This window comes from Balaenoptera borealis (genome assembly GCF_965194805.1).
Source record: "Balaenoptera borealis genome assembly, chromosome: 12".
Classification (NCBI taxonomy): Eukaryota; Metazoa; Chordata; class Mammalia; order Artiodactyla; family Balaenopteridae; genus Balaenoptera; species Balaenoptera borealis.
The window spans coordinates 46,314,273-46,340,862 of NC_138869.1; the positions used below are offsets into that span (position 1 = coordinate 46,314,273).

Here is a 26,590-nt window from a genome sequence, read left to right on the forward strand (position 1 = left end):
ATATTAAGTAAAAACCAAAAAATAAAGACAGAAGCAGTCTGATTTTTAAGATAAGTGTGTGCAGGAACACGAATTTAAAAGATTTATGACACATACAAAAGAACGAAGTTGAACTCCTACCTTTGCTATGTATAAAAATTATACTTAATTTAAAAATGGATTAAAGTCCTAAATATAAGATCTAAAACCATAAAACTCTTAGAAGAAACATAGGTATAAATCTTCGTGATCTTTGATTAGGCAATGCTTTCTTAGATATGACACCAAAAGCAAAAACAAAAGAAAAAGTAGATAAATTGGACTTTACCAAAATTTAAAACTTCCGTGCTTCAAAGGACACCATCAAGGAAGTGAAAAGAAAACCCACAGAACTGGAGAACATTTTTGTAAATCATATATCTGATAAGAAACTTGTATCTAGCATAAAAAACTATTAAAATTTAATAATAAAGACTAAATTAAAAAATGGGCAGATGATCTGAACAGATATTTCTCCAAAGAAGATATATAAATGGCCAATAAGCACGTGCAAAGATGCTCAATACCATTAGCCATCAGGTAAATGCAAATCAAAACCACAATGAGATAACGCTTCACACTCACCAGCATGACCATAATAAAAAAGACAGACAATAACAAGTGTAGGCAAAGATGTGGAGAAATTGGAACCCCCATGTACTGCTGCTGGGAATGTAAAATAGAGCAGCTGTTTTAAAAAACAGACTTATTGTTCCTCAACCAGTTAAAAATAGAGTTACCATAAGACCCAACAATTCTACTCCTAGATATTGGGTTGGCCAAAAAAATTCATTCGGGTTTTTCCATTCGATCGTATAGAAAAACCGAATGAACTTTTTGGCCAAGCCAATATATACACAAGGAAATAAAAACATATATCCACATAAAAATCTAAACGAATGTTCATAGCAGCTAGCTGGAAAGTGGAAAGAAACAAAATGTCCATCAACTGATGAATGGATAAATAAAATCTGGTATATACAATGGAATATTATTCTGAAATAAAAAGGAATGAAGTACTGACTACAACATGGATGAACCTTGAAAACACTATACTAAATGAAAGAAGCCAGTCACAAAAGAACAAATATCATATAAGTCCATTTATATGAAATGTCCAGAACAGGCAAGTTTATGGAGAAAGAAAGTAGATTAGTGGCTGCCTGGGGCTGGGGAAATAGGAGGAATGGGGGTGACTGCTAGAGGGTATGGGATTTCTTTGGGGGATGATAAAAATGTCCTAAAATTGACAGTGGTGATGGTTGTAAAACTCTGTAGATATACTAAAAACCACTGAATTGCACATTTTAAATGGGTGAATTTTATGATATGTGAATTATATCTCAATAAAGTCATTACAAGAAAAATATGAAAAAAAAGTAGAGTACTTGCATTAAAGGGTTGAATTTTTCTCCATTTTCCCACATAAAAGGTCTATTATGACAGTTTTTCAATTAGAAAAAAGTTCTTGGCCAGGCCTAGCATTCTCTACATTTCTCATTAGTCATGTGCTGGTGACATGAAGCAGGAAGCCAAGGAGAAATCCCAAGTAACTGAAGCAGTTCATACAGGGGTTAAGTCACAGCTAAATGCTTTAGAAGATACAAAGGATTACTAACTTAATAGTTAGAAATTACAAAGGAAACATTCCAGTCAAGAAGCTGCCCTCTGCTCTCAGGGCCCCCACTGCAAAAAAGGCAGGTCTTTCACGCCCCATGGAAAAACAGACCAAAGTCTCTGTTCATAACTCAGCAAAGCAGTGCTGCTTGCAACTAGGTCGCAGGGATGCTCTGTGGAAACAGGGTCCTCTGGTCAAGTAAGCGTGAGGAGAGCTGCATGACGTCCCCTCGTAGACAGTCGCAGTGCACGTTCGCACAGCGAAGGCACTAAAAAGTCCAGAAGCAAAGAAACCTATTTATTTTTGCTTTATTCCAGGTTACCTGAGCACGGAAGCTTTCCTCCACACAGCATCTATTAACATGCGCTGAAAGGATGCTAGTAGGAGCAGTTTGATCCGAGAATAAACTATTATCCACAGGATTCTGTTCCTTACCCTTTGTCCCACCCCCATGCTGAATCAATGGAGCCGGGGCAAGACAATAGGGAGCAATAAATTATTCAGTGTTCTGGGGCTTCTCTCTAATGTGTCAATAACAACAGGGTTTCTAAGTCACCCATTAGGGAGACCTCATTTACCCTTTTGGCAAAAAATACATTGTGTAGACCACTGGTGACTCAGAGCTGAAATGCATGGTTCCAAAGCCCCAGGGTTTGCATATTTTAATATTAGGAATGTAAGAAAAGACTCCAGGGAATGCCAGAACAGCTTCTAAAACTCTGATGATATTTCCCTATTGATGCTTTTTATGGTTTCTAGTTCCTATCAAGTCACAGCTTACATAACATAACTTAAATCAGAGGCGGTCAGCTGAGAAAAGGAGGCAATGCCAATGATTATGGAAATACACTCAATTTCAAGAACCGTATAGAGAAGGACCTTAATTTTTGCTCTCTTAAAGGAATCTGTGCCAATTATAGGATGCTGAGCAAAAACAGTACATTTAGTCAATAACATCAGCAACCCAGTCGGCCAGGCCAGAAATCAGGGAGTTGTCCCAGGAGCCTTCCAAATACTTCTCAGAGCTGTTCTCGCCCCTCCATTTTGATGGCCACTGTTCTAGGGTCTTCACCATCTCTCACCCTAACTAATGGGGTAAGCCAGCTCTCCTGCCTCTACTCTGCGACTCAAGCATCACCCTGTCCACATGTGTCATCCTCCTCCTCAGACCCCTCAGGGCTCCTTCTGTTCCCACCAAGCACTCCATCCCACCTTGCCTGATAGCCCCATCACCTGCGCTGCAGAGAAAACTCAACTTACAAAGGTAAAATGACCATCCTTAAGTCATAGGATGGATCTGGGATCAGAACCTTGATCATCTTGTGCCAACTCAGGAGCCAATATGCAGAAATCAACTTAGCAACTGCAGGAACTCATGTTTGAGAATTTAAACTTGTGCAAGTGATATATTCAGTCACAACTGTGTGTTGCCATGACTTGCAGCAGTCACTGCTTTAACATTAGTTATCCTCAAAACTGGACATTTGAGGGAAAACCAAGCTGCTTGCCTGATTTGAGCCAGATGGCAATGGTAAATGACACTAGTGATAAGATGTTCAGGTTTAAAATGTGACCTCAAAGGCCAAAGGAGGCATAAATCCATATTCATATGGTAATTTTAATTCATTGGGAAAACTGCATTACACTCAAGCACTGTACTGACCATAAATGACTGATTCCACATATCAACATCCAGAGACTTGACATGCAAATTAATCTAGAGACTTTGAATAAATTGACATCTGCAAAAAGAATATTTTTTTAAAAATATTTCCATTCTGAAAATTAGAATCAGAAAATTTAGAGACAAGTTTAGTGTTCCGTTTGGAATTATTTCAGAGATTACTAAAAAGAGGGGAGAACAAAGCGAACGAGCCATTCAGCGCCAAAAGGAAATAACCAGGCCAAGTCAGATCTGCTGATATCCAAATCATCATGAAAACACTGCTCTCTGCATATGCTAAAATCATTTCTTAATTTCTTATGTATGAAAATGTTTTTGATTTATATAGTGTCTTTCATGTCAGGAACTCCATCTTTTGTAACTTATTAGCTGGTTAATCCTCTACTGCTATTACTTCACTTTAATTTGTGTCCCCAAATTAACCATGGGAAAAAAATCTAAGGCCAGATGTTTATATTTTTCAGTTTTTCAATTTTAGATATTATTTAACCAACATAGCCCTCAAGGAATCTCAAAATGCTCATGAAAGTAAAAACAACGAGTTTTCCCTTTAAACTAAACAGTTGAAAACAATCCAATCTTTCTTTTGAATACATGGAAAAGAAAACTGAGAGAGATAGCTACTGGACTTTATAAGCACACACTGAAATCTTAAAAGAGTCTTTTCTCCATTTCAATATACAACAACAAAAGAGATGAAACCAAGTGATATCTGTCCTGTGCCAGTGAATTACATATGCACCTAGGTCTCCTCTGCTATGACGCCGCCTCCGCCCCCCGAAGACAGGACTGTGGACGGCCATCTATGCATCCCCGAGTGCTCAGTATGTAGCAGGCTCTCAATAAGTATTAACTGATCTGAATATTAACGTTGTTAAGTAAACAATTAGAAGTCTTAAGCAGAGATAAGCTGGGATGACATTGTTTATCTTTCTAACGTGATCAGGAAATCTTTCATTCTGACTATTTTAAGAATAGCAATTAAAAAAAAACTTTATGCCACCATTCAAAAAATTTTATTAATCAAATAATTTAAATAGACCTCCAATAATTCAGACTGTGTGCTTTGGGTTGAAGTTTATAGTCTATGAAAAGTGAAGTAGGCTGAGATTTTTACAGAAATTTTACATTTCTCTGGAGACCTACTTCTAAATGACAGGGGAGTTCCTTTCGCCTGCCCAGGATCCATATCCCCTTCCCCTGGTAAGAGCCTCTGAGTTTTAGAAAGCTACCCCTTCCTCACTGATGACAGTCTTGTTGGTCTATCAAGGAAGGTGCGTGGCCTTCCCCTGGCCAACAAAAAGGCCAGGGTCCCCAGTTATACCAAGCAAACACCTTTCTCTGCAACAGGAATCTCAAACCAAGTGCCCCAAGCACTGAGGGCAAGGTGAGAGCAGATTCACTCAGTCGGTGGTACTCAAGACACTATTAGTTCCTGCTGCCCAAACCCCCATGGCTGTCTGGTCCAAGTCCTCTTCCAGACTGGTTCTTCCCCACAGCTTTCCAGTATGTTCCCCTTCTCCCCTGGGTTAGCCAGAGATGGATTCTGTTGCTTGCGACCCTGGAATACTGACTAATGCATAGGCACTTCCCAGTCCTCACTGACCAACACCTGCTATGCCAATTCTAGGTCAGCTTGATCCACTCATTTAAGACCTGTATTGAGCAGGACTCTGCTTGTCTGCTCAGATCACTGTGTGAATTCTTAAAGATACTAAAATTAAGTTACTGAAAATGTTTCCTCTAATTGTCATTGGCTTCCTTCCTGTCCCTGTCAGTATAGTTTTATTTGATGATAAAATTATAAATTAAGTACCAGATTCTATTCCTATCAGAAAAGAGCTTTAAATCTAGATTATATTTAAAGGGAAAGAGTTGAGATTTCAAACAAAAACTTAAGAAGCGGACAAACTAGTAACTCAAAGTAACTTAACATTTTCAAAGTTCTTTTTGATCCTCATGTTTTAAAATCAAAACATGAAAAGTTAGGCCAAGGAGAATAACAGATCACACAAGATGACATATGTGAAAGGACCGTGAACTCTGTGAAACATAAGGCATAATGCCCCCGTCTTAACCTTAACTTGCCAACTCACCTTTGCCAGGGATGAGAGCCTTCTGAAAGGCTTCCTTCAGAGAGCTGTGCCCATGTAAGAGTCTGTGGCTGGGAGAGATGGCCACGTGGGAGGTGCCGTAAACGGCCTCGGGGGTGACTGTGTAGGCGCTCAGCTTTTCTCCTGTGACTTGCCCATCAACCTGGCAGGGGGGAAGCAGAGTCATTTCATTTCTCAGTCCTCCCTCTGGGCTGCTGTGCTCCCCAGCCATATCCCTTCCCCCCACCCCTCCCCAATCCCAGACAGTGGTGACAGCTTCTGACCATAGCCACAGGGATGTGGGGACCTGAGGTGGTCCCTGGCAGGGGCAGAAAGGGCAAGAGAGAAGAGGGTCGCAGCTCCTCTTTCAGGAGGCCTCTCCAGTGCCCACAACCAGGCGTACTTGGGGGCCCCAAATCAAAGGGGGTCAAAGCATGCTCAGAAGGATGCCTTCCCCGGTTCTTGGCTCCTTTGTTCACAAATCAATAATAACTGTCAATGTTATTTGTCCTGAGAAAGGAGCTATACTTTCCTCCAGGATTTAAGTTACAAATAAAGGCATCAACATTTCTAACCAGAAAAAGACACTGAGGCTAATTCCATTTTGAATAGGAAAGAAAGGACAGCCTGAGCTGAGCTCAAGAATGAGTGCTCCTAGGGCTGGTTAAATGCCTTTCAAGGAAGAGTCAAACATTAGGCACCAACTGAATGCCAACTATGTGACAGACACAGAGGACACAGAGAGGCCAGATCCTCCTTCCTTCACACATTCAAATGTGCCCACAAAGTGCCAATGATGTGCGAAGCGCTTGGGGCCCAGAACTAAAAGTCCACACTATGGACTGAGTGCCAATTAGGTGTCACCTATGGAGCCAGTCGTGGGGCCTCAGAGGCACAGTCACATGGCCCTGTACCTGCAGGACTGAGAGTGTTCCCTCTGGAGATGTCTCATTTTCAGGTGGGTCCAGGAATGGAGATGGAAACACTTTCATGATAAAATATTGGGCAATGGAGAGAATACAGAAGACATTCCACATACAGTAGCCAGGTGGCTCAGAGACCCGCATCCCTCACCCTGGTGGAGAAGCAAAGGTCTTCTATGTGATCACATCTTGAAATGAAAATTTTGGATGTAATGAGTTAAATAAAATATGTTATTAAAATTAATTTCACCTGTTTCTTTGCACTTTAAAAAATGTGGCTACTAGAAAATTTGAAATTACATATGTGACTCTCAGTATCTTTCTACTGGATAGCACTGCTGCAGAGTCTCAAGTTGCTGGTCTCTTCAAAGAGTTCTAAAAATGCAGAAGGGGGTTTCTGAGCATTAATTGCTGGAGATGCTCTTGCTCGATCACCTTTAACGTGAAGTCCAAATGGCAGCCCACACAGTCCCCGATCCAGTGGGCCTGCATGCCTTTTATTCCGTACCATTCTGGAAGGTCTGCCAGCGCGTCCTGCATGGGCTGTAGGAATGAAAGGAGAATGGAGAGGTAGAAGCACACAGCTTACTTAAGACAAAGCAAGTGATCTGGGGCTCGCTAAGGTGGGAGAACTGGGGACACTGAAGGAGGTTCAGGATTTAGCCCTTTTCTCCTTCACTTGTCAATCAGAGGGGCCCAGCAAAGGTCACACAGATGCACTCATCATGACTCAATTTAGTGAGATGGGTTTCACTCATTTCCCTATTTTCAGTGGGCCAAGGTTTCAGAGAGAGAAGAAAATTAACAAGGAGAAACCATGATTAACATCTTTGATGGATGTGGTTAGTGCATTCTCCTCCACAGTCTGGGACCTAAACAAAAGAAGTTCAAGTTTATGAATTTTTAAACCCTAAGATAAGTCATTCACAGGTATGGCTATTCTACCACTCAACTGTATCATATATAGAACATTATAAGTTTATTTAAAAAATAAAAATTAGCATAAGGGAAGCCATCACATTGATTTGTGTAACATTTACTATTAAAAGCACACATTTATTCTCATCGTTATCTAATTTTAATCCTAAAATCTTACAAAAGGGAGGCTTTTCAATAAACTATTCTCTATGGTCTGAAGCTCATGCCATCCCTTTATTTGAAGATGAGGTACATTCTTTCAACAAATAAGTTTAAAAGTAAATCATATATTTATAATAAGAGTCCAATTTTAAATTCCTAATTGCATTATGACTAATACAGGCAACATAACGATGCTTTATTTGTGTAGTGTTTTGTAATTCATAAAGTGCTTTTACACACCTTTCTTCTCACACCCTCTGGGTAAGGTAGCTCACTTTCAGATTAATGAGCCCACACTGTGAAAGGGTATAGCTTTCTCATGCAAGTCTGCAGGAAAGGACAAGTCAGGACTAAAACCCAGACCTTACTAACCGCATTCTTTTGCCTACAGTGCAGAGACTTACTCTATCGTGTGATAAACAACACAGAGCATTTTCTATACTTGTCATCTATCTATCCATCCATTCTCATTTATTCGGGAGAGCCTGCAAGCTTCAAGATCCAGAAATTTCTTCTGAGGCAGAAATTGTGGATTATGGACACCATCAAGTTGACCAGCAATGTGTTCATTCATTTGTTTATCCCCAGGAATGTATTAATTCCCCAACCCTAAACACAAGGACCTCATCTAGGCATTGGAGACTTGGGCATACACAAAGCAGGATGTGCCAGAGTCCCTAAAATGAAGTTTAAATAATGCACACATGGAGCCTGCTGCTATTAGTTGGGTAACTGATCAAAATGCAATGCCAAATGCTATTAGCATCAAAGAAGATGGGACACGGGTTGTGGAAATGAATCAAGGGAAAAGAAAAATAGTGGGAGGGTAGGGAAGAAAAGTAACAGAGTGAAAAGTAGGGAGAGATATAAAAGATTTGGGGGGGTGGACCACAGAGGAGAAGGAAAGTCATAGGAAGTGGGTGGGTGAGGAAAGAAAAGCTCCAAAAAGAAAAGAAAGGAAGGGAAAAGAAGCAACTAAAGAGTGCCTGCCCAGCCCACAGTAGGGTGCAATGACCAATCAATAACAGGGTGAGCCTTCCTGCCATGGGGCTGTCAACCTTGAGAGAAAAGCAAAGGAAAGAGGGAACGGAGTTACACTAATATTAAAATAGAAACCAGACGTGTGTGCAAAATAGGAAAAGGAGAGCACTGGAAAGCCTCAGTGAAGAGCTCAAGCTGTCCTTTTAACGCAACGTCGCACTAAGGCTCAGTAAAGGCAGGTCCCCTTCCTTTTTGCTACCAATAGGAACCTAGCTGTGTGACACTTGGCATAATCCTCGTGCAGAGACCCAACTACCCAGCTCATGTTTATAGGTCATCTTCAACAAAATGATTCTAGGGTTCTCCCATTTCCGGACCATTAATCATGAAAGATAAAAATGTTTTTTATGAGGAAATGTCATCAATTAGAAACCGTGGGTATTTTATAGTCTACCTGGTCATTTGGAAAGGAGATCCACAAAAACCAAATAGCTGATGACAAAGATTCAGAAACATTTTAGGTAAGTTTTGAAACTTGATAATTCAGCATGACCTATACTTAAGCCAATTCATGATGTTGATGAAACCATATTGCCCAATCTCCCAGGGCAGGATCAAGGAAAACCAGAGTTGCTAGTTTTAAGTAAAATAAGCAGATCAACATGTGTCAATGCCATACATATATTCCAACATCTGTGCTTGTGAGATGGCTTTCCATAGGATATACAAAACGCTTTATGGGTCAAGTAAAGTTACCCAAAAGGACCATTATGTTTCAGTATTTGCCTGAGTGAAAACTGACTTTTGAGAAGGTGGTAAAAGTCCTGCTTCAGGTTCCTGACTGTTCATTACTTCAATTAAAGTGGCTTTCTTTTGATACAAACTATTATGTATAAAATAAATAAGCTACAAGGATATATTGCACTGTCCAAGGAATATAGCCAATATCTTATAATAACTATGAATGGAGTATAATCTATAAAAATTTTCAATCACTACCTTATACACCTGAAACTAACATAATATTGTAAATCAACTATACATCAAAAAAAAAAAGTCAGAGCAACGAGATTGGTTCAAGATGGCGGAGTAGAAGGAGGTGCTCTCACTCTCTCTTGCAAGAACACCAGAACAACAACTAACTGCTGAACAATCATCGATAGGAAGACACTGGAACTCACCAAAAAAAATACCCCACATCCAAAGACAAAGGAGAAGCCACAAAGAGATGGTAGGAGGGGCACAATCACAATAAAATCAAATTCCATAACTGCTGGGTGGGTGACTCACAAATGGAGAACACTTATACCACAGAAGTCCACCCACTGGAATGAAGGTTCCGAGCCCCACGTCAGGCTTCCCAATCTGTGGGTCCGGCAACGGGAGGAGAATTCCTAGCTAATCAGACTTTGAAGGCTAGTGAGATTCGATTGCAGGACTTCGACAGGACTGGGGGAAACAGAGACTCCACTCTTGGAGGGCACACACAAAGTAGTGTGCTCACTGGGACCAAGGGGAAGGAGCAGTGACCCCATAGGAGACTGAACCAGACCTACCTGCTAGTGTTGGAGGGTCTCCTGCAGAGGTTGGTGGGGGGTGGCTGTGTCTCACCGTGGAGACAAGGACACTGGCAGCAGAAGTTCTGGGAAGTACTCCTTGGTGTGAGCCCTCCCAGAATCTGCCATTAGCCCCACCAAAGAGACCGGGTAGGCTCCAGTGTTGGGTCGCCTCAGGCCAAACAACCAACAGGGAGGGAACCCAGCCCCACCCATCAGCAGACAAGTGAATGAAAGTTGTACTGAGCTCAGCCCACCAAAGCAACAGCCAGCTCTACCCACCACCAGTCCCTCCCATCAGGAAACTTGCACAAGCCTCTCAGATAGCCTTATCCACCAGAGGGTAGACAGCAGAAGCAAGAAGAACTACAATCCTGCAGCCTGTGGAACAAAAACCGCATTCACAGAAAGATAGACAAGATGAAAAGGCAGAGGTCTATGTACCAGATGAAGGAACAAGATAAAAACCCCAGAAAAACAACTAAATGAAGTGGAGATAGGAAACCTTCCAGAAAAAGAATTCAGAATAATGATAGTGAAGATGATCCAGGACCTCGGAAAAAGAATGGAGGCAAAGATGGAGAAGATTCAAGAAATGTTTAACAAAGACCTAGAAGAATTAAAGAACAAACAAGCAGAAATGAACAACACAATAACTGAAATGAAAACTACACTAGAAGGAATCAATAGCAAAATAACTGAGGCAGAAGAACGGATAAGTGACCTGGAAGACAGAATGGTGGAATTCACTGTTGCGGAACAGAATAAAGAAAAAAGAATGAAAAGAAATGAAGACAGCCTAAGAGACCTCTGGGACAACATTAAGCATAACAACATCTGCATTATAGGGGTCCCAAAAGGAGAAGAGAGAGAGAAAGGACCAGAGAAAATATTTGAAGAGATTATAGTCGAAAACTTCCCTAACATGGAAAAGGAAATAGCCACCCAAGTCCAGAAAGGGCAGAGAGTCCCATACAGGATAAACCCAAGGAGAAACACGCCGAGACACATAGTAATCAAATTGGCAAAAATTAAAGACAAAGAAAAATTATTGAAAGCAGCAAGGGAAAAGAGACAAATAACATACAAGGGAACTCCCATAAGGTTAAAAGCTGCTTTCTCAGGGCTTCCCTGGTGGCGCAGTGGTTGAGAGTCTGCCTGCTAATGCAGGGGACACGGGTTTGAGCCCTGGTCTGGGAAGATCCCACATGCCGCGGAGAAACTAGGCCCGTGAGCCACAACTACTGAGCCTGCGCGTCTGGAGCCTGTGCTCCGCAACAAGAGAGGCCACGATAGTGAGAGGCCCGCGCACCGTGATGAAGAGTGGCCCCCGCTTGCTGCAGCTAGAGGAAGCCCTCGCAAAGAAACGAAGACCCAACGCAGCTAAAAAAATAAAAATAAAAACAAATAAATAAATAATAATTAAAGGTGCTAATAATTAAAAAAAAAAAAAAAGCTGCTTTCTCAGCAGAAACTCTACAAGCCAAAAGGGAGTGGCATGATATACTTCAAGTGATGAAAGGGAAGAACCTACAACCAAGATTACTCTACCCAGCAAGGATCTCATTCAGATTTGATGGAGAAATCAAAAGCTTTACAGACAAGCAAAAGCTCAGAGAATTCAGCATCACCAAACCAGCTCTACAACAAATGCTAAAGGAACTTCTCTAAGTGGGAAACACAAGAAAAGAAAAGGACCTATAAAAACAAACCCAAAACAATTAAGAAAATGGTCATAGGAACATACATATCGATAATTGCCTTAAACATGAATGGATTAAATGCTCCAACCAAAAGACACAGGCTTGCTGAATGGATACAAAAACAAGACCCATATATATGCTGTCTACAAGAGACCCACTTCAGACCAAGGGACACATTCAGACTGAAACTGAGGGGATGGAAAAAGATATTCCATGCAAATGGAAATCAAAATAAAGCTGGAGTAGCAATACTCATATCAGATAAAATAAAGAATGTTACAAGACACAAGGAAGGACACTACATAATGATCAAGGGATCAATCCAAGAAGAAGATATAACAATTATAAACATATATGCATCCAACATAGGAGCACCTCAATACATAAGGCAACTGCTAAGAGCTATAAAAGAGGAAATCGACAGTAACACAATAATAGTGGGGGACTTTAACACCTCACTTACACCAATGGACAGATCACCCAAACAGAAAATTAATAAGGAAACACAAGCTTTAATGACACAATAGACCAGATAGATTTAATTGATATTTATAGGACATTCCATCCAAAAACAGCAGATTATACTTTCTTCTCAAGTGTGCAAGGAACATTCTCCAGGATAGATCACATCTTGGGTCACAAATCAAGCCTCAGTAAATTTAAGAAAATTGAAATCATATCAAGCATCATTTCTGACCACAACGCTATGAGATTAGAAATCAATTACAGGGAACAAAATGTAAAAAACAGAAACACATGGAGGCTCAACAGTACGTTACTAAATAACCAAGAGATCACTGAAGAAATTAGAGGAAATCAAAAAATACCTAGAGACAAATGACAATGAAAACACGACGATCCAAAACCTATGGGATGCAGCAAAAGCAGTTCTAAGAGGGAAGTTTATAGCTATATACAAGCCTACCTCAAGAAACAAGAGAAATCTCAAATAATCTAACCTTACACCTAAAGGAACTAGAGAAAGAAGAACAAACAAAACCCAAAGTTAGCAGAAGGAAAGAAATCATAAAGATCAGAGAAGAAATAAATGAAATAGAAACAAAGAAAACAATAGCAAAGATCAATAAAATTAAAAGCCGGTTCTTTGAGAAGATAAACAAAATAGATAAACCATTAGCCAGACTCATCAAGAAAAAGAGGGAGAGGACTCAAATCAATAAAATCAGAAATGAAAAAGGAGAAGTTACAACAGACACCACAGAAATAAAAAACATCTTAAGAGACTACTACAAGCAACTCTATGCCAATAAAATGGACAACCTAGAAGAAATGGACAAATTCTTAGAAAGGTATAACCTTCCAAGACTGAACCAGGAAGAAACAGAAAATATGAACAGACCAATCACAAGTAATGAAATTGAAACTGTGATGAAAAGTCTTCCAACAAACAAAAGTCCAGGACCAGATGGCTTCACAGGTGAATTCTATCAAACATTTAGAGAAGAGTTAACACCCATCCTTCACAAACTCTTCCAAAAAACTGCAGAGGAAGGAACACTCCCACACTCATTCTATGAGGCCACCATCACCCTGATACCAAAACCAGACAAAGATACTACAAAAAAAGAAAATTACAGACCAGTATCACTGATGAATATAGATGCAAAAATCCTCAACAAAATACTAGCAAACAGAATCCAACAACACATTAAAAGGATCATACATCATGATCAAGTGGGATTTATCCCAGGGATGCAAGGATTCTTCAATATATGCAAATCAATCAATGTGATACACCATATTAACAAATTGAAGAATAAAAACAATATGATCATCTCAACAGATGCAGAAAAAGCTTTTGACAGATTTCAACACCCATTTAGGATAAAATCTCTCCAGAAAGTGGGCACAGAGGGAACCTACCTCAACATAATAAAGGCCATATACAACAAACCCACAGCAAACATCATTCTCAATGGTCAAAAACTGAAAGCATTTCCTCTAAGATCAGGAACAAGACAAGGATGTCCACTCTCGCCACTACTATTCAGCATTGTTTTGGAAGTCCTAGCCATGGCAATCAGAGAAGAAAAGGAATACAGATTGGAAAAGAAGAAGTAAAACTGTCACTGTTTGCAGATGACATGATACTATACATACAGAATCCTAAAGATGCCACCAGAAAACTGCTAGAGCTAATCAATGAATTTGGTAAAGTTGCAGGATACAAAATTAATGCACAGAAATCTCTTGCATTCCTATACACTAAAGATGAAAAATTTGAAAGAGAAATTATGGAAACACTCCCATTTACCATTGCAACAAAAAGAATAAAATACCTAGGAATAAACCTACCTAGGGAGACAAAAGACCTGTATGCAGAAAACTATAAGACATTGTTGAAAGAAATTAAAGATGATACCAACAGATGGAGAGATATACCATGTTCTTGGATTGGAAGAATCAATATTGTGAAAATGGCTATTCTACCCAAAGCAATCTACAGATTCAATGCAATCCCTATCAAATTACCAACGGCAGTTTTTACAGAACTAGAACAAAAAATCTTAAAATTTGTATGGAGACACAAAAGACCCCGAATAGCCAAAGCAATCTTGAGGGAAAAAAACGGAGCTGGAGGAATCAGACTCCCTGACTTCAGACTATACTACAAAGCAACAGTAATCAAGACAATATGGTACTGGCACAAAAACAGAAATATAGATCAATGGAACAGGAGGGAAAACCCAGAGATAAACCCACACACTTATGGTCAACTAATCTAAGACAAAGGAGGCAAAGATATACAATGGAGAAAAGACAGTCTCTTCAATAAGTGGTGCTGGGAAAACTGGACAGCTACATGTACAAGAATGAAATTAGAACACTCCCTAACACCATACGCAAAAATAAACTCAAAATGGATTAAAGACCTAAATGTAAGACCGGACACTATAAAACTCTTAGAGGAAAACATAGGAAGAACAATCCATGACATAAATCACAGCAAGATCCTTTTTGACCCACCTCCTAGAGTAATGGAAATAAAAACAAAAATAAACAAATGAGACCTAATGAAACTTCAAAGCTTTTGCACAGCAAAGGAAACCATAAACAAGACAAAAAGACAACCCTCAGAATGGGAGAAAATATTTGCAAACAGATCAACGGACAAAGGATTAATCTCCAAAATATATAAACAGCTCATGCAGCTCCATATTAAAAAAACAAACAACCTAATCCAAAAATGGGCAGAAGACCTAAATAGACATTTCTGTAAAGAGCACATACAGATGGCCAAGAAGCACATGAAAAGCTGCTCAACATCACTAATTATTAGAGAAATGCAAATCAAAACTACAATGAGGTGTCACCTCGCACCAGTTAGAATGGCCATCATCAGAAAATCTACAAACAACAAATGCTGGAGAGGGTGTGGAGAAAAGGGAACCCTCTTGCACTGTTGGTGGGAATGTCAATTGATACAGCCACTATGGAGAACGGTATGGAGGTTCCTTAAAAAACTAAAAATAGAATTACCATATGACCCAGTAATCCCACTACTGGGCATATACCCAGAGAAAACCATAATTCAAAAAGACACATGCACCCCAGTGTTCATTGCAGCACTATTTACAATAGCCAGGTCATGGAAGCAACCAAAATGCCCATCGACAGATGAATTGATAAAGAATATGTGGTACATATATACAATGGAATATTACTCAGCCATAAAAAGGAACGAAATTGGGTCATTTGTAGAGACGTGGATGAATCTAGAGACTGTCATACAGAGTGAAGTAAGTCAGAAAGAGAAATACAAAGATTGCATATTAACGCATATATGTGGAACCTAGAAAAATGGTACAGATGAACCGGTTTGCAGGGCAGAAATTGAGACACAGATGTAGAGAACAAACGTATGGACACCAAGGGTGGAAAGCAGCGGTGGGTGGGGGTGGGAGTGTGATGAATTGAGAGATTGGGATTGACATGTATACACTAATATGTATAAAATGGATAACTAATAGGAACCTGCTGTATAAGAAAATAAATAAAATAAAATTCAAAAAAAATTAAAGCAACAATCACACAGTGTATAAGTAGTTCCTTTTGTATAAAGAAAAAAAAAGTCAATAAAATTTATTGTAAAGTTAAAAAAAAAGAAGTGGCATTCTTTCAGTTTCTCAAAAATACCAAGCCTGCCTCATGGCCTTGGCACATGCTATGTTCTTACCCTGAAACACCATTTCCTCACCCCCTATACGGTGGCTGCTGAGTCTCCCCATCTAAAGTGGTGCCCCTATCATTCTCCTTGCTCTTCCCACATCCCTAATGGTCCATTTCTTCTCTTGTCTGTTTGATTGCTTGTTGACGGTCTGGTTCCTTCTCTGCATTATAAGCTCCCTGAGAGTTCTGTTCACCATTATAAACTCAGCACCTATAGTTTCTGATATATAATAGGTATTTTGAATAAGTGAAAAAAAAAATGAGAAATGGGCCTCCTGCCAAGGTAATGTAGAAACCAACCCTTTCCCCTCCTCTTTTCCCTGATAATGATGAGGAAGCCTACCTCTAATAACCTGGATCAGCCAAGGCTCTGGTTTCAATAGACCTGTCCCAGGGGACACACTGCTGACCATGGACAGGTGGCCTTGTCCTCCTGCGGCACAGCCAACAGGAACCTGGCTCTTCAGTGGGCCCCTTGGTGGCCTTTCAGTTTCATTGGTGTCCCTCTCTTTCCCTCCCTCAGGGATCTCAAGAGGCCTCAATTCCATGATTTTAAGTCTGCAAACTTTCTGCTTTAAGAGAAAGTTACAAAAGTCCAAAAAAAAAAAAAAAAAAAAAACAGATTTATTTATTTATTTAATACAGGTTTATTTTTACATGTGACTTTTGGGGTATTTAAAAATCACTCATAAGGACTTCCTTGGTGCTTCAGCGGTTAAGACTCTGTGCCCCCAATGCAGGGGGCCTGAGTTCAACCCCTGGTCAGGGAACTAGATCCCGCATGCTACAACTAAAAGATCCCACACGCCGCAATGAAGATGCCTGGTGCCGCAACCAAGACCCAGTGCAGACAAATAAATAAATATTTTAAAAAAATCACTCATAGAGGTGGCCGTAAGGCAGCGTAAGATCATGATTCATTGAAGAAAAGTTGAATTATATTCCATATGTAGTTTATATATATTTAGTTGGATACAAATTCCTTGGAAACTAACCATATACGTAAAGGTACCTATAAACACACTCAGCTAAGGAGAATATTTACTTGACTGAAAGAGCCTATTCCCAAAATCTTTCAGGTAAACCATAGTTTCTCCATATTTTCCCTTCCTGGCTGACATAAATGGAACATGAGATTGCAGAGCTACACATACATGTAACATTTTAAGAATGCTACAAAACAAATATTAGAAACATGGAGTTTCTGTTACTGACAGCACAGACTTGAAAAGTCGAACAACTAATTTTAGCATAACCCAGAGGTTAATGGGATTTCTGGGATTCGATCTTTGATATACTATCCTAAAGATGCATGAGAGATAAAAATGAGTCAGTTGGTAAGGACTGCAATGTAAACTTCATCTAAAATAAGGCTTTCTTAGAAATTCTTTCAAAAGAAACCAGCTGCTATGGACATTAGAAGATGGCATGTGGTATCTCAATTATGAATGAATCATGTACCAAAGTTTCCATGTTCCCATCCACTTCAATTATAATATGGCCACTGAGCTCCCTTGTAGAAGACATTGTGTTTCGTGTAATAAAAGGTGCCAGGAAATCCAGAGAACACAGGGACATGTTGAACTGCCCCATGAATGTTCAATCGGCAAAACCCAGGAAACTATGGGCCAAACAGCCCAGGTCCTTCAACTGATGAATTGTAAGAAAAGGAAAGGGATAAAGAGGGAAACTGTAAATTAAAGTACTTGAAAGACATCAAATTTAAAAAGTGAAGGTAGGAATAAACTATACTCTCTAGGGAGGCACATTTAGGTGATAAAACTATAGAGAAATGTGAGGACGTGACTATCTAAAAGTTAGGATAGTAGCTACTTTGGGGCTAGGGAGGCACTAATGTTGAGATGAGGCATGTAGAGGGCTTCTGGAGTGCTCTGGCAAGATCCACTATCTTGACCTACAAGGGCGGCTGCTTTAAAATAATTCAAAAGCTATATATTTGTTTTATACGGTTATCTGCATTTCATTTTATAGTAAAAATGTAAAAACAAAACAAAAACTTACTACTAAGTTTGGTATTACATAGGTCACAACTCTTATCCCATTGTTCCCAGAGTATGGCATAGAGAAATGTTGGCCTGTGATCTCTATGATTCAAGTGCAAACTCTCTTGTTTTTCTTTAAACCCCACAAAGGGCCTGACCTAGAGCCTAGAACTGTGTCTTGAACTGGGCAAATGCTCATTAAATTCCCATTTAATTCCCTCCACTCAAGGGAGAGTCTCAGAGAGCAAGCAGTACAACAGAACCAGATCACCAGGCATCTAGGGAAGGAAGTAGTAACCTTTGTAAAACACTTCCTATGTAGCAGGCACTTTTATGTATGTTGCCTCTTTTAATCTTCACAACAGGACAAGTCAAGAAGTATTATCTCCACCTCACAGATGAGAAAACAAGTCTCAGAAATTTCCTCTAAGTCACTCCAGAAGTATGGGGTGGAACAGTGAAAAAGCACTGGCAGCAAGGTGTAGCTGACTCCTAAGTTCATACGCATTCCTATACTCTACTATGCAATGACTACTCTCCAGTAGAGGTCCTTAAATCCAGCTTTCCCACATCCATATTTCAGATAGTTTTGGCTTATCATTCTCTAAGTTAAAAGAGACACTTATTAGAGATCTGCCTGCTTCTATTATCCTATTTATATTTTTATTTTTTTCCTGGAAAGAAGACTCTGGTTATAGAGTCATAGGACTGGGGTTGTGATCAAAATTCCCTTTCTTCAGATAAGGACACAAAGGCTCCCAGAGGTTTAGCAAGCTGCCCAACATCACTTAGCTAATTGGAGTGAAGCTAAAAACTCATTCCTCAGGCCTCATTTAACTACAATGCATCTTCCTCAGAACCTTTCTCCCCAATTGCACAGTGAACATCTATTGTTTAAGCTGCCCAGCACCTGAAGTCTCTTCTTTCTTGGGGGTGGGGGTAGGGAGGGGAATTGCAAGATGGGGTGAGTGGCAGGGCCCCACCACCAACTATGGAAGCTAGAAAGGGGGTGCTTTTCCCATCCCAATCTCCTCCTCTGTGGAAGCTAAACAAATAGTGTAACCAATCATAGGCTCAGTACAATTGGAACACTGAGGGGACCTAGAGGCACAGGGTCAACTGGTTTAAATGCCACCCCAGAACTGAGAGGCTGGAGATGCTGGTACCAAGGGCAGCAATGACTTAACCAGACCATTCCTAGGACAAGGTTTCAGCTGTGCCCTTGTTCTCCCTGATTCCTGCCTGGGCCTGGGTCCCCTGCCTTCCCATCCAAATGTGAGGAACCTGATCCTCTTCTGACCAATTCCTTTTTGGCTTAAGTTAACCAGAGTAACTTTAGGTTGTTTCAACCAAGTTTCCTAACTAATAATGGATTTAAAAAGTTTCAACATCCTGATGTATATCTATATTAGCTGAAACTATACTGTCTGATATCATTGTAGCAAAAGTGTAAAATCTTGAATATATTAATTATATATTAATGTTAGAAAAATAAAACAATGTTAATAAACTATTATTCAATCTTCTGATACAATTATATATTTTAGAAAGCTTTTCAATTTATGCAGCAATTTAAGGGGTCTTAAATGCCAACAAGCACGTAACTAGGGCATTATGAACTCAGAATGACCCTCGGCTTTTCCTCTCCAAGGATCAGTGAGATTCCATTTAACTTCAAAGCAAACCTATGTGTGGTATCACGGGATCTGATGTCTTTCCATCAGATAAAACCCACGTTACATGATCTGAAGGTTAGCCCCAACTCCCACTCCATCCTTTCCTGCCACAGAAAATTCGGAGCTGATGGGGTCCATTTCTGACACACTTTACGCCCCTCCCTTCCCCTGCATTACTGAGCCACAGTTTACAAACCCTCTCATTGTGTTTTTCTTCTAGATTGAACTGTCAAAGCTGGAATATTTCCTATGGAGGTGCTTTGCTTAAAATATTCAGATCGTGATGAGGACAAAAGATTCAAATAGAATGAAATGTGAATGTTTTGATATGCTAATTGTGGCAGGGAAAAAAGTCCGCCTGCTTAAAACCTTACCAAATCTATGAATATTTTTTAAAAATCAAAAGAAATGAAAAAGAAAAAATGAAACCAAACCTCTTGAGAATAACCCAGCAAGCCCTTTTTAGTCCCCACTATAAAATAAACTCATTATTCACGACTGAATTTTGAAGAACAGGGCTCCAGAAAGCACCTGCCCAACAGCTTCCAACAAGCTCCCCTCAGCCCAGGGCTGGCCCCACCAAGTCTCCACCAGAACAAGAAAAGCCTGGTGAGCATTTACAGTGCTACAGTTGTTCAATGCAAAGAACTGTTTTCATTTGTTTGTTTGGGATTTTTGTTGAGATTATATCCTTTTTGTGATGTTTTGCAATTACAGTGACAGTAGATGGTATTCATCTCAAGTCCTTACGTTTGCCAGTTGGCAGTGCCTCCCTTCCCCACTCTGGCCAACCTCAATTTATAGAAATCTTACTGGCTCATAGAATCCAAAAACTTGGGGAAGTACCAGGTTTTGAGACTCTTTATTAAAGTGCTATGAAATCCCTTTTCAAATAAAATCTGAGGGAACCCAATATCTAAGAGTTGAAAGCTGAACTATTCTAGGAGATGCCCTGCTCTCTCCTCTAACCCCTCTACATCAACTCCCAAGGCTTGGGCACAACTTGGAAACCATTAATTATTCAACTCCCTTCACTTAATTAATGAAAAAATGGCTCACTCGACCAAGTCAACAGCAGACCCCAAATAATGAATTCACCAGATCTGATTTTTCTGGGGCCATCATGCTCAGTTTTCAGGCATCTTTCTGTAAATTAAAAAAAAAGACAACCTCTTCTATATGCAAAACCTAGAAATGAACAACGTGAATGGGCCCCTCATTCAATTTTTACAAATAATTATTGTATTTAATACTCAGCTGGAGTCAAATTGTAAAGTTTCCCTGTGGTTATTATTTAGCGTATATAGAAGTACTATGGTTAGGATTAGGGGGGACTTATTATAATCATTTCACTAGGATAAGTCTGAAAAGACGGCCACTGTTGCTCCATAGGTACAGTGCGTGAATGAAGATGCTTTCAGAAGTTGAAACAACACTGTACAGGAGTGAGTCTCAGTGTGAGCCCGTGTTTAAGAGCATGTACCATCAGGAGATGGGCTGAAGCAAACATCCAACTGAAAAGGCTTTAGTAATACAAAATAGAATCAGGAATAAGAAAGAGGAAGATCAAAACTACAAAGCTGGGGATAAAAAGAGGATTAGATATAACACGGCTAATCTGACTGTTTCTTCAAAGAAGCAGAAATAATGCCAGGAGTAAATCCATACTTCCCAAGAGAAGACAGGATGTGAGCTAAAGCATAAAGAACAAGGTGCAACGGGACCGTAAATAAGAATTCTAGAAGATGTAGTTTTAAAAACATGACACATTTTAAAGACCTTGATTAAAAAAAAAAAAAAAAAAAAAGTTTAGGCAAACTGAGAAATATAGACCTTTTAAAACAAGTGGATTTATTAGCTACTAAGGGGGAAGTTGCGAAACTGGAACCTTGAGAGCTGGTTACAGATTTGAGACAGGATTTAATGAGATTTAATTAAAATGGACATTTTTTTAAAAGCTTACCACTTAGCCTTCTTCTGAATCAGTATGATTTGATTAGCAATTATTTTTGAACGATAATTTGTCTGTATTTTTTCTAAAACTTATTTTTGTTGCCAAGATTTCTTTATTCTTTTTGTTTCTGGAATCATTTCAGTGCAATTACTCCAAAGACACAGTATATATTTGAGTTGTAATAAAGGAAAGTCAATTCTGGAGGCAGTAAGATGTTTAAAAAATCTAGATGTCCCCTCTGGAATATTCTAGAGGAATAAACTCTCTCACATCCTAGTCTCCCTCTTCTGCTTTGGCTCTGGCACGAAGTTGTGCATGAAGATGATAGACACATTAAAAAGCTCTGGTATGATGTTTACCTTGTTTAACTCTCTCTTTTTGATGGTTCTACTTTAACCTCTCTTCTGCAATATAATATGCATTTCTAGCAAAATCCATTTGTTGTGGCATCTCAATGTAAAACATTTATTTACAAATACAGTTGTGCTATCCAAGGGTCTCAATTCCAGTGAAGTTGCTATTAACCCAGAAGGGAAATAATCAGTTCTAAGCAAGGCACCCTGCAAATGATGTATGACTTGCCAACAATGTATGGGTCATGGGACTGCAGAGGCAAAAGGAGAAGAGGCACCAAGCAGCCCATGCTTACATCAAGGGTGTATCTCAGAGCCATGTGAAAAGGAGGAACAAACCAAGTGCTATTAAATAGATTCCAAATAGCTGGAAAGAAGGAAGTGCTTTCTGGGTATGAGCAGCATGGATGGCCTAGTGTGCGTGCTCTGTGGGAAAGGATGTGGTGAAGGAAACCAGGAAGCTACAGTGGCAGCCAGATTGACTAATCTCTTCTTACTCATGTATCAACTCAGGCCACACATCAGCCTTTTTGTTTTTTCCCTCTGTCTCAGGTAACCCACTTTTTCAGCAGCAAAATGATTTAAATTTCACTAACTTCTAAGAGATGGTGACTATAGGTTCTGAAATGTCACCACCAAAACCTAAGAGTGCAGATGACAGAGGACAAACTCTCTCAGTGACAGAGCCACCTGTCTGATGAGACAGCTTCTGATTCCCAGAGGCCACCCACATCACCTCACTGCCCATGTCTCCACAGTACAAGAGAGAGGCTGTAACTGTACCCCTTAGGGGGAGGGAGAAATTAAATCACTATCCTGCAAACAGAACACGGTACACAGTCCAATCTGTGGCACTAGGCTACCCTTGCCTGAAAAGGTGCTTTTGTTCCGAGAAAGGGGAGTTTTGGGAGCAACACTAAGAGCTTTTATTGGTCTAATTAAGGAAAACAAAATGGGGACAGCAGTCCCAGGGGACATTCTGCTCAAATGCCTTCGACCTGGAAGCCTGCTTATAAACTTAAAACTTGCAAGAACATAAGACCATCCCTTTCCAAGACACTCAGGTCTAAAGAAGATGTGTAAATAAATGCTGACATAACCCTGTTGTCAGGCTGTTTTGTTTTATGATTATCAAAATAACAGTAATCATTATGGAAAATTTGGAAAAGACAGAAAAGGATGGGGAAAAAAATTACAGTTACCCAAAATCAGCTTAAGCACCCAGGGAGATCACTATTAATATTTGTTCTATATCCTTCCATCCTATTTATATCCCATCTTCCAGTGATAGAGATACATATTTTCCCCACAAATTCTGAAATTGATACATGTCTTACAATCAATGGTGTCTTTGATTGAGCATTTTTCATTCTCAGTGGAGCATAAAATTTAAAACCAATCGTGTGTTAGAACTGATAAAACAGTATGAGTGTGTGTACTTGTGCATATGTTTTTACACAGTTAAAATTATGCTGTTAATATACTGTTTTTAAATGACTAGAGTTTGCATTTTACCAGAGTTCACAACTTACTACAGCTCTAGAAAGGATTAAATCTCTTTTTTAAGCAATTCTGACACTCAGAATCAGCCACCCTGGAATAGTAAGCAAAATAAATAGAGGAATGGAAAGATACTGTGGAAAATTGTCCCTTTCTATAAGAAAACACATTCTGAAAAACAAAACGGAACAATATAATGTGGATATGTATGTATCTGCTAATGTCTGTTCGCTTCCTTAATAGCAGTGGAAGCCACTGAATCAGTCTCAGTGTTCTCCGAGCAGCTGGGTTTAGAATGCCCTGGGGTAAGGAAAGGGCACTGGATTAGAGAATAATGACATAAAACATGACACTGCTCAAGCTCTGAGGCCAACAAGCCAATTCCATCAAGAACAAACTAGAAAAGCTCTAATCACTGTACTTTCCGTTATCTGGCCATTTGTGCCCTCTCCCTGTACCTATAACATTTCCTAACTTGCATTAGCTGTCTTCCTGCAACACTCACCCTCTGACTGTCTGCCCTCTGCACGTGGTTGTCGGAAATGCTTGGTTGCTTGGGAACTAAGTGCTCAAGAGCAGGTGGACGAAACACAGGCCTAGGGCTTTGGAGACTCAAGTTGGGTCCTGGCTTTCCTAGCCTTGGGGGCCTGAGTTATAAAAAGAGGAATGGGATCAGGCGGTAATTTTCAGGGACACCTCAAGCTGGCCATCAGCCCCCCTGGGGAGCAGGAGGAGGGCAGGATGTGGGCTGCTTAAAATAAAGCAACACCTCATCCCTTCGTTTTTAGACATCATATTGACTTTGTAATTTCCGGCAGCAGTAAAGGCAGGCACAAGGGGGTTTTTTGTCGGCTTTTATGTTTTTCAGATCAGGACAGTGATTAGAAAGCACAGGAGACTGAGCCTAATGTCGGGGAGGCTGCACAATGTTCTCTCGGGTTTCTTCTAGTGTTAAAATCCAGATGACTCCCTAAGCTAAAGGAGTTCGTTGGTGACACTCACTAGCCCTCTCGAGCACAACCAGGGACTGCCCCCAACAAGGTGCTAATCAATCTCTTTCCTCCCACGGAGTCCAGGCTAATACCTTGAGAAAGAATGTGGTCTTTACACTCCTAAAGGACCTGGCTGGGAGCTCAGAAAGGCTACTAGGGGTTTAAGAGCAAGACATAATGTTTACTTTGTTCATTTTTTTTCCTAATCAAATTTATAATTTATTTCATTGTCAATACACAATAGGAAATATATTATTATGTATTTCTCCCATTTTCCCCTTGCAATCATTCCATCTTGAAACAAAAAAAACCAAAGGAAACCTTCCTGCTTGCAGAGTATGTGTGCCAAGCTGGAAACTGTGCGTCTCCTTCCTTTAGAAGTTCTCGTTCTCACACACTCTGGAGTGGGTGTGCAGGCAGGGCTGTCTTCAGTTCCCTGATGGGAGGGACAGGGTGTGGGCACGAACTCAGGGGTGAGGAAATAAGGCGGGCCTAGAGACCTGACCTAATAGAGGCCACATACAGATGTGATCAGGCATTGATGGGGGACATTCCCGAGACAGGCAGGAAGGCACTGCATTTAGGGGACAGGAAATCTCATTGCCTGTTCTGTCATGAAATACCATGGTTTCCAAATCCAGAGCTGGAATCCAGCCCTGCACCAACTCTGATGAGCTCTTCCCAGGCAGAAGTTATCCCTAAGGCCTGCTCAGAGCCAGCCGGCGGCCTTCTCCCAGCAGTCTCACCTTCAGCCCCAGCTGACATTAAGGAGCCTGTCTCCTTGGCTGGGGCTGTGGGCCGGGATGGAGGCTGGCGTACAAGTCTCCTGATACACCCCAGGCAGCCTCTCGCTCGCCTGCAAAGTGCCGGGGACTGTCAGCCTCAAATCATCTACTTTCCTTTCGCCTCTGTCCCCCTCCCACCCCCGCCCCCAGAGGGACTTCACTGCGCCCCTTGGCACCAGCCAATGATCACCCTGAGGAGGACCGAGAGGATAGGACGGAAAGTGAAGAGTAGCGTTCGGCTCATGGTTTAGAAGAGAAAGGATCCTGGAGAGGCAGGTTAAACAGAGAACAGCAGGAAGTATTATGTAAGAAGGAGCAGAATTTAACAATTAATTAGCTCTGTGAGACAGGGAGTCAAAACCAGATCCTGGGGATGGGAGCAGACTCTGCTGCTTCCAAAAGAAGACACAGCCGGGGCCTGGGGGAGAACTCAGGCAGGAAGCTGGCTCCGAGGCTGCGTCTGAGCGCTGGTCTGAGTCCCGGGGTCCAGAGCCATATGGGCTCTGCCCCCCTACCACGCAGGAGCTGATAAACTGCTTTTTACAAAGAGGGAGGAATAAGGCCACCCTCAGCCCTGACTGGCCACAGAGGGGCACGGTGGGGGTGAACGCAGTAACAGCTTTAAAGCCACTGGGCTTAACCCTAACCCTCACAGTAGATACACCTCAGCATCAGCGTTGTTAAATCTGGCCCTGGTCTCGATCCTCACGGCTTTTTATCCCAACCACCCTGCAGAGAAGCTGATAGTTCGTTAAACGTTTCTCACTTGCTCCTCTTGGTTCTCAGAAACTTTGCTTCCTCTGCCAACATCTAATCTGTGCACACGCCCACCGTGTGAAGGGCCAGGCTGAACACACAGCAGGCGACACTGGGGCCAAGGGTCTTTTTGGGGGGACAAGGTGGGGTCAAGTCGCTAAACCTCACTGATCAATCCCTTTGCAAAGTTTTCTGAGGGCACAGGAGGACTTGCATGCCATTACAAGGAGGCGCTTCCTGGCACTATCTCTGTTCTGGGGCTGGGAGAGGACCTGAGGGTAGAAGCAGAAAGCCAGGCGACAGCCCACTTTCCAGGAGACGGCCAAATGCTTTCACAGGGAACTCAAGGCCTCAGGATTAGAACAAGGGTGCCCAAGGGTCCCCATTTCAGAGTGCAGGGGACTCTTAAGCAGCCAGGGGCACCCAGGGGACTAGACCCTTATACCACTGCTCCTCCGGGGCTGTCCTTCGGCTCCAGCCTCCTCCTCCATCTCCCCAAAGAGCTCCTGTCATAAGCCTCATTCCCTTCCCTCACCTCCTTGGCTCTCCAACTCCAGAGTTTCACTCTTTGCAGTGTCCAACAAGACCAGTGCGTTCTGGTAAAGGCATCTCTACTTTACCCACAAGTGCAACATGAAACCAAGATGAGAGGCACAGAGGGCACAGGGAAATGGGTGGCTTATTACCTCCCATCCTCCCTGATTTCATAAGGGCTCACTGTTGC

General features: G+C 41.0%; 1 protein-coding gene across 7 annotated transcripts in view; it reads right to left on the bottom strand.

Moving 5' to 3' along the window:
* Nucleotides 1-26,590, bottom strand: part of LARS2 (leucyl-tRNA synthetase 2, mitochondrial) — a 159,425-nt gene that overhangs the window by 55,608 nt on the left and 77,227 nt on the right. For all 7 annotated transcript variants that reach the window (XM_082347356.1, XM_082347359.1, XM_082347358.1 and 4 more), the window contains 2 exons: nucleotides 6,772-6,879; nucleotides 5,417-5,576 (listed from right to left, as the gene is read on the bottom strand). In XM_082347356.1, the coding sequence (XP_082203482.1) occupies nucleotides 5,417-5,576; nucleotides 6,772-6,879 (268 nt within the window). The remainder of the gene's footprint in view (nucleotides 1-5,416; nucleotides 5,577-6,771; nucleotides 6,880-26,590) is intronic.